The 12,801-nt window shown below is 40.2% G+C and overlaps 1 protein-coding gene across 1 annotated transcript in view; it reads left to right on the top strand.

Annotated features, from left to right (window-relative positions):
• LOC124262111 overlaps positions 1-12,801 on the top strand; it is a 121,688-nt gene that overhangs the window by 78,986 nt on the left and 29,901 nt on the right. The window contains 23 exon segments of the mRNA XM_046696559.1: positions 95-229; positions 802-993; positions 1,242-1,364; positions 1,655-1,837; positions 2,054-2,179; positions 2,324-2,506; positions 2,646-2,768; positions 2,929-3,111; positions 3,255-3,377; positions 3,664-3,855; positions 4,240-4,368; positions 5,133-5,315; positions 5,413-5,544; positions 5,715-5,897; positions 6,121-6,243; positions 6,466-6,654; positions 7,291-7,413; positions 8,570-8,752; positions 8,867-8,989; positions 9,174-9,356; positions 9,483-9,611; positions 9,730-9,915; positions 10,178-10,306. Of these exon segments, the coding sequence (XP_046552515.1) occupies positions 95-229; positions 802-993; positions 1,242-1,364; positions 1,655-1,837; positions 2,054-2,179; positions 2,324-2,506; positions 2,646-2,768; positions 2,929-3,111; positions 3,255-3,377; positions 3,664-3,855; positions 4,240-4,368; positions 5,133-5,315; positions 5,413-5,544; positions 5,715-5,897; positions 6,121-6,243; positions 6,466-6,654; positions 7,291-7,413; positions 8,570-8,752; positions 8,867-8,989; positions 9,174-9,356; positions 9,483-9,611; positions 9,730-9,915; positions 10,178-10,306 (3,558 nt within the window).

The following is a 12,801-nucleotide window of genomic DNA, read 5'->3' as shown; positions in this document are numbered from 1 at the left end:
CCATATTTCATGAAGTAAACATGTTGACCTTTTAGGATGGGCTCGGTTACTGCCATTAGTGTGTGATTTAATAGCATACATGTCTGTTGGCCAGGACTCGATCCAGTATGTCATTCTTCAAGATACTGAGGGACAGACTGCTTCCAGGTACTTCACTGTGGGAACCACTTCTGGAATCATTTTCACTCGCAGTAGCTTACAAGCTGCAGGAACTCCAAACTTCTTCAGGGTGAGTCAGATACATAGACAATCTACAGAGAGAATAGCTGATGAGATGCAAAGAATTAATGATAATCTGCCTCAAGTGAATGAATGGTGTTAGCTCCATCACAAGGGACGGATAATCTGTTTTTCTGATTTTCTTGAATGTTATTTATGATTACGCATTGTCATTTGGAGAAACATGTATGCAATGTCACCAAAACAGAGCTGCACTGAAATGAGCTTATTGTTTATGTGATATAATGTTTTCAATTTGTATTGTCAGGAGAATGGATGACCTTATTATCTTGCAACAATGAAGTCATGTCATGTCATGTTATGTTGCTTCAGCTGATAAGTCTTCATTGAGAATTGATAGAATACACATGTGCAGATATTTGAAAGCTATTATGTTGATCTTTTTTGGTAATATAGTCTTATAGTATATCATAGTTTATTTAAGTCGAATTTGATCTGAATATTGTAGCACATAAAAATAATTTCTTTGAGCTACTGTAAATTCTTTATGAAATCAACAGATTTACCCAAACAAATTTGAACCATGATTTGCTTTCATATCTTTCTTTGTTTCTGTTTCAGTTCACTGTACAGGCAGTCGACAATGGGTCACCTCGTCGTACAAGTCAATTATTTGTCTATGTTACCATTGAGCGAGATGCAGGGGCTCCAGTATTCAGTCAGGTTGAATACCAGACTAATATCCCAGAGAACACCGCTGTGAATGACACACAACCAGTCCTCACAGTATTTGCTAATGATGCAGACAGAAAGGTATGTGTATGGACATACCTCTGTTACAGCACATTTCATTTCTGTGTCAGTAAGGCAGCTTGATTTCTTTGCATGGTAAAAAGAGTGATTTGGGGATTAAGGAGGTGCATGAATGATGTGTGTTAATTTTGAAATAATGTTTAAATGTGTACCATTTCATAAATGGTTTGTGACATTTATATTTTCTATCATGCCAGAGCTTTGTGAAATATTTGATTACGGTGACAATTATTTTTCTATCATACCAGGGCTCTGTGAAATATGTTATTACTGGTGATGGCCTGGGCATGGCTTTCTTCTGGATGGATGAAAATAATGGCAGATTGTATGTCAGACGCCCCCTCACATCCACAACAACTTCCAGATTCGATGTAAGTAGGACACATTGGAATTATGTGCTAGAATAGGTTCTTCGCATGCTATGTTGTCTGTACAAGCTGAATAAATGGATCAGGTGGTCAGACAGTGTCTTCAGTGACTGTGGATTATCATACTCTGATGGCTTAGGTTGTTGATCATAATACCAGTCAATAGTTGACTGACAAACTTCAGGCTGACCTCCTATGTGTTGTTGACTGTCTGCAATTTGATGAGGATAGATAGCCATGATGTTTGCTTGCTCATTGACAAATAATGGAGGCAAACCTTCCCTCGTTTTCAGATGACAGTTGCAGCCTTCGACTCTGAGTTCCCCCTGAAAAGATCGACAGCAAGAGTAACTGTCTATGTTGACCGTAATGTTGGGGTACCTCAGTTCACCGCTCCGCAGTACAGTGCTCAGGTATTTGAGTTCACCAACACAGGAACCTCAGTACTTCGGGTGAATGCATCAGATAGTGATGGGGTAAGTGTACAATAATTTTTCCTTTTTAGCTTCAGTGACAGTGAATATTTGGCACAACAGACAGAATGGAATATTGGTCAGAAAACTTCCAATAGAGATAGCTTGGCCCTCTGTCTAGGATAGGTATAGATTAGAAGATATGGCTTCATTACCTTTATACTGATTTGTCTTGTCAAAAGTAAACTTGTGTCATGCGGATTACATTTTTTGTTGCAGGACACTGTGCGGTACAGTATGGTTCTGCCTAATGATGAGGCCCAGATGTACTTCTTCATCGATGATCGAACTGGTGACATCTATGTCAGGAGATCCTTGTCTCTCAACACCCAGTCCCAATATGTAGTAAGTACTGTCAACATGACTGGAAAGCAATTTCCGTTGTTTTTGGAATGTAACACTTTGCCCTTGACCTGAACTTTTCCAGTTTCTTTTGAGTTGCCTCTGTCTTAGTGTTGAACTCCTCCATTTCAATGATTTCTGTTACAGTTCCAGGTTCGTGCCAGTGATCAGAGAGATCCACCAAGGGAATCTGATACTCAAGTTGTTATACAAGTTTTGAGGGATACCCAACCACGTTTCATTGGCACACCATACTTCGCTAGTGCGTCTGAGTCAAACACAGTGGACACATTCATCTTCGATGTCAATGCAGTCGATGATAATCTAAGGGTAGGTGTTTTATGCTAGTATTAAGATACATAGTGTTACATATGGTAAAAGCCTGTTTATCTAAGGTGTTCTCAGGTGATGCTATATTCTGTCTTCAGTTACATATACATTTTACCTATTCACATGTGTTATTTTGCAGGGTCAGCTAGTCTATGAAATTATTGGAGACATCCCAGCTCCGAGCTATTTCAAGATCAACTCAACAACAGGAGTCATCTCTGTCCGATCGAATCTCACAACTGTTCAGTCCAGGCAATACACAGTAAGTCATGTTAGAGATACATCATCTAGTCCTTAGTGTTGTTTATCATTGTCAGCCCAGGATATATCCTCTTGAGAACAATGCATAATATAGTGTTTCATTCATCATGCATTTTTAAGTTTATTATTTCCTAATATACATTTATTTCTATTTGTTACAGCTTCGTGTTTCTGTCTACGATTCAGACATCCCATCAGTGCGGAGTACTCAAACAGTCATCATCCAAGTGGATGTCAACAGCAATGCCCCCAAGTTCACTCTCAACCCTTACGTCATCAATATCAGTGAAGACAAGCAAATTGGGACCCTTGTCACCACAGTCACAGCTGTAGATCCAGATGGGGTAGGAGAGATACCATTATTTATTACTCTAAAATAATATTGAAGACAACTGTAAATCCTGTATCATTTGGACACAGGCTGTTTATTGGTGATGTTTGATGGCGTGAAAGAAGTACTGAAGCCAGACATTGTTCATGTTTTCAGGATAGAGTAACCTACAATCTGGAGGCCACCACGAATGCAGGCAGCTATTTCTTCCTTAATGGAGCAACTGGAGATATCTATCTCATACGCTCAGTGCAGAATATTCCCAACACACAGTTCTCGGTATGATTATTTGAAAGTATCATATGATACAGTCATTTCCATTCTGAACCTATTCTATAATTGCTTTCTCACTCATTTAATAAACTGTCGATCACATGCTTCAAGTTTGTTTGTGGCATTGTCATACTGTTATATCATTGTTATTAAATTCACCTGGTCAGTAAGAATATACTCTGAAACATCATGTTCTTCAAGAAGTTGGCATCCATAATTTTTTTCAGCTTTATGTCTATCACTTCTAAGTGCCATTCAAAGACATCAGTATTATTGTTTTGTTGTTTTGTAGCTGCCAGTGCGAGCATATGACAGACCAATTCTGACCCAGGAAGACCGTAGCCAAGTGATAATCAACATTCAGAAAGATCAGTTCCCACCAGAGTTCCTTGGGACCCCTTACAGGGTTACTGGTGTGCCAGAAACAATTCCAGTCGGAACAGTCATCTCCAGTGCTGTATCAGCAAGAGATCCAGATCTGAAGGTAAACACATGTAATAATCAATACCACAGAAATTCAAATAATTTCCACCTGCAAAGAATATGTAATTTCCAGTGACGCTTTCAGCTCTCAGCGAGAACAATCTCGCAAAAAATAGGATTCATGAAATAAGATTGATGTGTTTGCTACTGTTGATTTGGTTACTATATAAAACATTGAGAAATAAGTTACACAGATTTCGTTGGATTGATAACTTGCAGGGCCAGCCCTCCTAACCCCTACCCTTAAACCAAAGGAAATAGTCATTCAACATCAAACGTTTGAACCAGTCATTTAATCAGATTAACTTGAAATATGTTAAAGTAAAAAATATTAACATTCCAACTGAATGATTGAATTGCTAATATTTCGTTGTTTTCTTTCCAGGGCTCTCTTGTGTTTGAAGCCACAGGTATCTATCCTGCACAGACCTTCTTTGATGTCAACAGAAATGATGGCAGAATCAACGTTACACAGGATCTGAAGAATGATGGCTTAGGCCGTGATTCTTACACTGTAAGCATATCTAGTGGTCCACTGATACGCAGTATACAGTTAGGCAGTATATATATGTAGCATGTTTGTTTATAGAAGTGGAGCTTTCAGCCAGTGGCTGAAAATGTGTACCAATCATCGATGAAGTAATCACTTGTAAACACAATGATTTCATTCAAAATATTTCACTTGTGTTCTTATTTACTGGTACATTTTCTCAGGGTTTATTGATCCAATATATACCAATTACACAAAATAGCATCCTGTTGTCGATAGTAACATAACAATTTTTATGAGCAAAATGAGAGGAACAGGTTTCCACATTAGAGAATTGGATGGCTGTTTTTCTGTAAATCTTTATCATAAGTTCCTATGACCTTTTAAGCATGCTTACAAAATTTTAAATCATATGTTCTTAAATACTAATCAGAAGTTTAGTGGTCTTTCTTGGCTGCATGTTGTTGACTTTCACAACCTGTAGGTAGTTAAATGGTCCAGTTAATGTACTGGACATACCATTTTGATACAGATTTCAAGTGTCAAGTTAATAGTTCAGCATAACCATGAAGTTGGCTTATCTACAGTTATATACTTGGCATCAATCTGACTGAGTACTTTATGAATGATGTACCTAGAAGCTAACTTTTTACCATGGAAAGTTTCATTCCTACTATATTTTGTGCTAAGAAAGAAGTATTTGAAGCTGTGATGTCCACTTAATTACACCTAGGACACAACATTGACTGTGTAGTTAAGTCTGACAATTCTTAATTTTGGTATTTCAGCTCCAAATAACTGTGTATGACAGCCAGGTACCTGATGCCCGTGTGACTGAAAATGTGGAGATCGGTGTGGTGCGCAATGCCAACAGTCCGCAGTTCTCTCAGACTGCCTACACACGGACAATACTGGAGACACACCAGTTGGCAGTGCCTGTCATCAATATAAATGCAACTGACCAGGACAGAGTAAGTCAGCAAGGTTCATTATATTGTGCTCATGTACATGAGTTTATTCCACTTGTACCTTTTCTCCACTGATATTTCTTAATGATATTTTTGTTAGGATGCTGTCACTTATCAACTGACATCTGATCTGAATGGTGCTGATGGCCTGTCCTACTTCTACATTGTGCGGGAAACTGGAATAATCTACCCTAGAAGACAACTGATCGGCTTGGGAGGACGCACATACACGGTAGAATCAATATGCTTGTGTGTTTCTGTAGTTAACACTGATCAAATATAAGTCACCCTTTGTGTTATAATATGTCCAATAGTAAATTCATATTATATCTTGTATCATTGTGGAAGGAAAACAGCATGTAGAAATGTTTTACAACTATTCATTTTTCCAATGTTTTCTAGATGAATGTGAGGGCTACAGACAATGGCCGTCCTACAAAGACTTCTGAAGTGACTGTCAATATTATCATTACTGGCATCCAAAGACCTACCTTTAGCAGCAGCAGTTTTGCTACAACTGTACGAGAAGACCGTACAGTCACTGCCAGCATATATCAGTTTTCTGCCAGCAAACCTAATCTTGGTGTAGGTATATTTTTACTCAATGATGAGTTTTGCTGTATCGCACAATATGCCAGATATAGAACAGATATTTGTAATGATAAAGTCCAAGTGGATGCAGTGAAATGATTCCCTTATTTCTCACCAAGTCCATATATTTCAAAGTGGATTTTCCATACTGAAATACTGATGACAAACTAACTTAAATGACAGTGAGCAGTGTGGTATAAAGTGCTTCTGTTTACAGGGTTCCATGGTGTATGAAGTGCAAGGAGAAGGTCTAGCCCCATACTTCTTTGCTGTCAACCAGACAACTGGTATTGTTACAGTTCGCAATGACCTCCGCTCAGGACGTGATACACAATATACTGTGAGCAGCTTTTTGTCACTGTTAAAGAGTTAAATTGATATGTCTTGATCCTAAGACATTACTCTTGTGGACACAGAACCAATATTATTCCAAACTTGTCAGTGTTCATTATTTGCTATCAAATTTAGTAAGATTAGTTGACTAATGAACCATTTTTTTAGGCAAATGTATGTATGTGTATACTGTCATACTGACAATGTTTCAACCTAACATATTTTTTAGCTTCGTGTTCGTGCCTATGATTCTGAATTCCCAACATTTTGGGCTGAGAGTACATTGGTGATCACTGTGACAAGGAATCCATCTTCCCCATTGTTCATTGGAAAACCATACTCAACCACCATTCAGGACAACGCAGGTCTAGGGACCACTGTTACCAATGTAATCAGTGCACAGGATGCAGACCAAAGGGTAAGGGACAGTCAACATGTAATGTGCAATGTCTTCAGCTTAATATGAGCAAGCATGTAGTCTATTCCTCCAGTATGTAATGCAGAGGGATAAAGTACATGTAATCAGCTTGTGTATCTGTCTGTCTGTCTGTCTGTGGATATTGTTTGTCCAGAACACTCTCTAAAACAAATGGGTATTCTGTCAGGTTGTCAAACGGTGCCTTTTGCTATTTAAGAATTCTTTGGTTATATATTTTTTTCCATTTCCACTGACTGCATCAGACTGCTGTGTTTGAAGGGACAGTATAACTCTAAAACTGATAGGTATTCTTTCCTGACACATTGTCACACAAAGACCAGGTTACCTTTTGCTGTATAGAGATTTTCAGAATGTGTATTTTTGTCCATTTTCAAGCCAGGTAAATTGACTCGGACTTTCTTCATACTTGAGTGTCTCTTTGGACTTTATCTTCTAAACTACTTTGTAATCTTTCATGAAACTGAGCACAAATCTTGTATAGACTGACAGATTTGATAAGAATACAAGCAGATGATTTGTTTTTGAATTTGTAGGGGATTTGTTATCTTCTGACTTTTGTTTAATGCTTGCATGTCTGCACTTGTTTAACGTATGTATGTATATTATTGTGTTCAGGACAAGTTGACTTTCACCATCACTGGTGATACACGATGCCAGGAAACCTTCTACATGAATCCTGACACTGGTGTAGTCCTCCTTGGCAAGAATCTGCGTGTGGCCACTACTCCAAGTTTCACTGTGAGTTGTCCATCAAGATGAAATTAAATTGAGTTAGAAATTCCTAAAAAGTATTGTCAGCCCTGCATTCACTAACAAAAATGGTTTGTCTCCTCACAGAGAAATACTGGTGTCCTAGTCATCAAAGCCTCATGGATTAGCAGTGCAGAATTGCATCCATTTGGGATACAAGCTACATATTGTTATGAGTTTGAATCCCAGACTCACCATTATTATCCTTTAGATAAATTAGAAGACTTTTGATTGGTTAATAGCCGATGCATATGTAACCATACTATAAGTTTCACAGTTAGCATAAATCTTTCTTGCTTTTTTCCAACAGAGGGACAACCTTGAAAGTTTGTGACCTTTGATTTTTGAAATCCAACACACCTGGAGAATTCATCAATCATTATCAATAAAAGTTCTTTATTTCAATTTTTTTTAAATAGGTTGCACCTAAAGATATATATTAAAATAATACTTCCCTCAAAACATAGTTTTATACGCTTACAAAAGTTCTGTCCCTTTGAATATCGATTTGATCATGTTTGCCTGTGATAATGACCATGGTGAAACACTTTGCTGCCCATACTTTGGTTGAAAAAACACTAGAATTTGCCACCTACCCAATCTAAATTGTAATCAGCATCATTACATGGCCATTTGGTAGGATGGGATGGTACAACTTGTCTTAACCCATGTTTCCTGAGGCCAAAGGAAGTAAGAATACAAATGGGCAGTAACATCCCATGCCACATGTAATGAATAATGTTATGATGTGTTATTTATCATCACCACACAAAGCATTTCACAAAGTTGTAATCCTGTAAGATTTGCATCAAGTCAAATCTTCCTACAATGTTATAAGCTTTGTTAAATAAACTCTTCACTCATTCTGTCAAAACATTCTGTATCAATGAGCAAGCATTTTAAGTAAACATAGAGTACTCTTCGAAAAGAGTTGAAAGCGTGACTGTGTGTTAAGTTGTTGTGAGAACATGAATAACATCATAAATGGGAAACAACCTTTGATAATCATTGTGGGCAAGTCAAAAGAATTACTCTTAAGGAATTTTATCAGCTATGCAGCTTTATATTTTATAACTGCTTGAACTGATGCTGTCATCAGGATAATCATTAGAAGTGTCTACCAATAATTCAATCACTGTTTCAGTGTAGCATCCAAGTAACAGACAATGGCTTCCCAACTGCAAATGTGGATACTACAACACTTGTAGTAAATGTTGGCTCAATCCAGTTCCCTCAGTTTACACAGAATGAGTATTCTGCCACAGTTGATGAGAAGAACCCACTTGGTACATTTGTTGTTGATGTACAAGCCACAAAGAATCCCCCAGTAAGTTTATGATATATTGTAAAAATTCTTTTTCAATTTATTCAAATGTGTTCAATAAATTCTCAAAGTTTGATGACAGTAAGTTGCAATGAATGTTCTCTCTCTCTCTTTCAGGGTAACATGGTGTATGAGGTTGTTGGAGAATACCCAGCTCCAACGTTCTTCGGCGTCAATAACCGCACTGGTAGAGTTACCATTATCAATGATCTGCGACCAGATGGCAACCGCGAATACAAGGTACGTAGATGTTCAGACAAAACATTTCATATTTACTAGGTACTGGATTTCACTTTTCCTTTGTATCCTTCCCATTTCATTTTGAAAATCCATTTTACAGATGTATGAAAGTAATAATTTTTGAATATACTAGCATACACAATTTTGTTATTTGTGTCACAATATTTCTTTTTCCCATTAACAGCTCCTGGTGGTTGGTTACGATTCACTGTACCCAGATCTGAGAAGCACCTCGACAGTCCGTATCACTGTAAACAGAAATGGATTTGGCCCTGAGTTCAGCCCTACCAGCGTTAGCCTGAACTTGCCAGAGACAACCAGCACAGAGTCTTGGTCCAGGCCGATCAATGTCACGGATAGGGATAGTGTATGTAAAAACAAACCATCTTTATTTTGCTATTACTGGGGGATTGTATGTCTTAAAACGGAAATCAAATATATGTGGCTATTGAAACGGAATAATAGTTGAGAATATATCCTTTATATTTTACAGTCCATGACAACCTGTGAGATCAGTGGCACTGCCAAGGCACAAGAATTCTTTGCTGTCGATTCTCGCACTTGTTTGCTGACTCTGAAGAAGAACTTGACAACAGACACTGACCGTACAACAAGATATGATGTGAGTTTGGAAATATTATAAGCTATATTACCATATTCTTGATACTTTTCTTTGCCATGATGAATATATTTTATACAGATGCTAATAGTATGACTGTTGTCTGTGTGTGTTGTTTCAGATCACCATTATTGCTAAAGACAATGGTAATCCTGCTCGAACTGGTACAACAGTGGTGACAGTAAATGTTCCCCGTGACACAGCCATTCCTATTATCCGTAACCTGCCTGCATCAGTGACAGTTGAGGAGTCTGCACAACCTACAGATCTCGTGTACACCATCGATCCATTTGATGCAGATCTAGATGTATGTTGACTGTCAGCTTTATCTTTTTATAAAAATAACAATATACTGTTACAATTTCATTCTTTCTTATCCTCACCTTGTTTATGATTCAGGCACAACGTAGTGGAAACATTGAATAATGCTGAAAAAACAAATACATATTTATACTTTCTCAGCATTCTTGTTATACTAATATGTTAAGCTGTGTGTTTTTTTAACCAGTGTTTCATTTTTGTCCTTTATTTCTCATGTATTGTATGTCAATCTTTTGTCTTTGTGATAGGGGAGTATACGATGCCGAATGATTGGAGATTGGCCTTCATCCACTTTCTTCACCCTTGATAGTGCTACTGGACAAGTAAGGATCGACAACTCTCCAAAACTTGATACTATGAGCAGGGATGAATACAAGGTAAGAATTCTTTGTTTTGCCAAAGGTACAGTCATATATCCTTCTTTCAATGTTGATGTGTTTATCACTTGTCAAGTGTTATAGGCATGGTTATGTGAACTGTCCAATCAGCTGCCATAAGTTAATACATCTTGTACAGAATTATCTTGAGATTAGATAGAGAAAACTGTTTGAAGTTTCATAGACAAGATGATATATCATTGTGGAAGGTTGATATTACTTCATTTTGTACATGAACAATAATACATAAGTTAGAACACATCCATTCAAGGGTAACACCTTGGGAGATATTTAACCAAACTTGCCTGTCATTCAGTACTGTATATGAGAATAGATAAGCCAGTGTCATAGATAAGCCGAGGCCTTAACTTGACCCTTACTTTGACAGGTTTCTTGCCCATCATTACGTACTTTTTTTCTTGCATTCGATCTGTACTTGTTACTGGCCTGTCATTATCCCCCGCAACGCGTTTTGCGGGGGGTATTAAAATGGACTCTGTCCGTCCGTCCGTCCGTGCACATTTGTCTTTTACGGAGCAGAACTCTAAAACCGTTAAATATTTCTTCACCAAACTTGGCACATACATGGATCTGGTGGTGTACTGGTGCCTTTTGGTAGTTTTGGAATTCTGAATTAAATATTTTTGGCGTTTCCATGGCAACAAGTTCGACTTAGCCTGAAATTGTGGTAGTGCTCTTTTCCGGAGCAGAACTCTAAAACCGTTCATTCTTTTTCAGAGAGATCGTCCTTGGGGTACATATTATGCATTTTCCGGCTGTAAAATGTCCTGTGACAGTTGTATCAATGTTTTTTGAATAAAAAGATTGTACAATAAATAAACTCTTTTATTTATTATACGGACCCTACCTCACGGAGTTACCTCCCTTAGCACATGCGCACCAACTGGGTAGGCTCCTAGACCCGTATCATCATTCCTTCTGCTGTCACGGCCCTGAACAGGCGTTCGATTTGTGATTACCTTTCATGAGCCGTGCGGCTGTATTTTAAGATGTCTGAGACACCACCTGTATGTTTGGTTTTATTTGTCTAAAACAATAACAGTAAAGCCTTACAGTGGTTGTTTCATAATTGTGACTTTGTATAAGTACTATCAAAATACGCAAACTTTCCGTGGTTTACGCAAGTTTGCTCTGCCATGGCGGGAAGTTTAGCGTGCGGCGTGGTCGTAATATTGCGCTTTAAAACCAACTATTACTTTCCGTGGTAACCTTCACGTATTTTTCAATGTTTTCTACGTGTTTCTCTGCTTCTGGCCACAAGTTAACTAACATGTTTACGTGTTTGTTTCAGGCTTTTACCTGTTGTTCGGTCTGTGGGGGAAGTATTCCCCGGGCTGACAGTCACTCCCAATGCGTGGCCTGTCTGGAGAAGACGGGCCATGTGGCTGATACATGTTCAATTTGTCTGGCCTTTTCCCCCCGGGCACAGAAGAGGCGGGCGGCCGACACCCTGTTTTACCGCGAGATGCGTGAGGCGGGAGGGGACCTGACGCAGGTTCCCCCGTCAAAATCTAAACGGGCGTCCAAAAAAGGAAAAAATTCCCGTGGCCCTTCCCCCTCTCCTACCACTTCGAGTGGTTTTGACATGTCTCTAATGGAGTCGATGTTTCAGAAGCAGATGGACTCAATGAAGTCCTTCGTTCGGGAGTCGGTTGGAGGTCTCCGCCAGGAGTTCCTCGCCCACTCCGGACGGGGGGCGGAGAGTCCGGGGGTGGGATCGCCGGCCTCGGCTAGATCCCTCAGCCTTGAGGCGTCTGTCGATCCGTTGCCTCTGGCTTCGGATCCGGACGCCTCGGCTGCTCCGGAGAGGGAGGTGCTCCCAGTCCCCCTCTCGGAGCTTGCGCTTGGGCCGTTGAGTATTCCTGGTATTCCGGTCCCTGCGCACACCGCTATGAGAGCCGGAGGCACCAGTTCTGCCTGGCCTGCCTCCAGCGCCTCGGGACCGGGTCCACGCATGCCGGCTGGCGCTGACGTGGAGCAGTCGGTCTGTTCCTCCCTTCCTGTGGTGCCCAGCGCTAGGCAGTCCACCGGGTCGGGGTTAGGGTCCTCTTACGGAGGAGACCCAGCCTCTGACTCGGGCTCGGACGCCGAGGCAATGGAGCTCGGGGAGGTCGAGGAGCATGACGGCAGCTTCCGTTTTGCTTCGGCCTTGCGGGAGGTCCGGCAGAGAATTGCCGAGGGCCTACCCCAGGCCGCGGTGCCTGCTGGTTGCGTGGACTCGACTGAGTTCCGCTTGCCTGGTGAGGCGTTTGCCCCTAGGCAACCCTCACAGACGCAGCTCCGCATTCTGCCATCGTTGGTCGCGGACGTGGTCGATCCCCTCTTGTCTGGTACCCGAGTCAGGTTTGACTTACCTGAACTCGCGTCGGGCGCTTCCAGCTTGGGGAGGATTCCCTGTTCGTCGTTACCGATCGTTGACGAAAGTGTGTTTTCACTTCCGTAAGCCCTGGGGAGGCTCGGCTTCCTCGGAGCAG

Source organism: Haliotis rubra, unplaced genomic scaffold (assembly GCF_003918875.1).
Source record: "Haliotis rubra isolate DU_JTF1 unplaced genomic scaffold, ASM391887v1 Scf821, whole genome shotgun sequence".
NCBI classification, from domain to species: domain Eukaryota; kingdom Metazoa; phylum Mollusca; class Gastropoda; order Lepetellida; family Haliotidae; genus Haliotis; species Haliotis rubra.
This window is presented reverse-complemented; position numbering and strand designations above follow the sequence as displayed.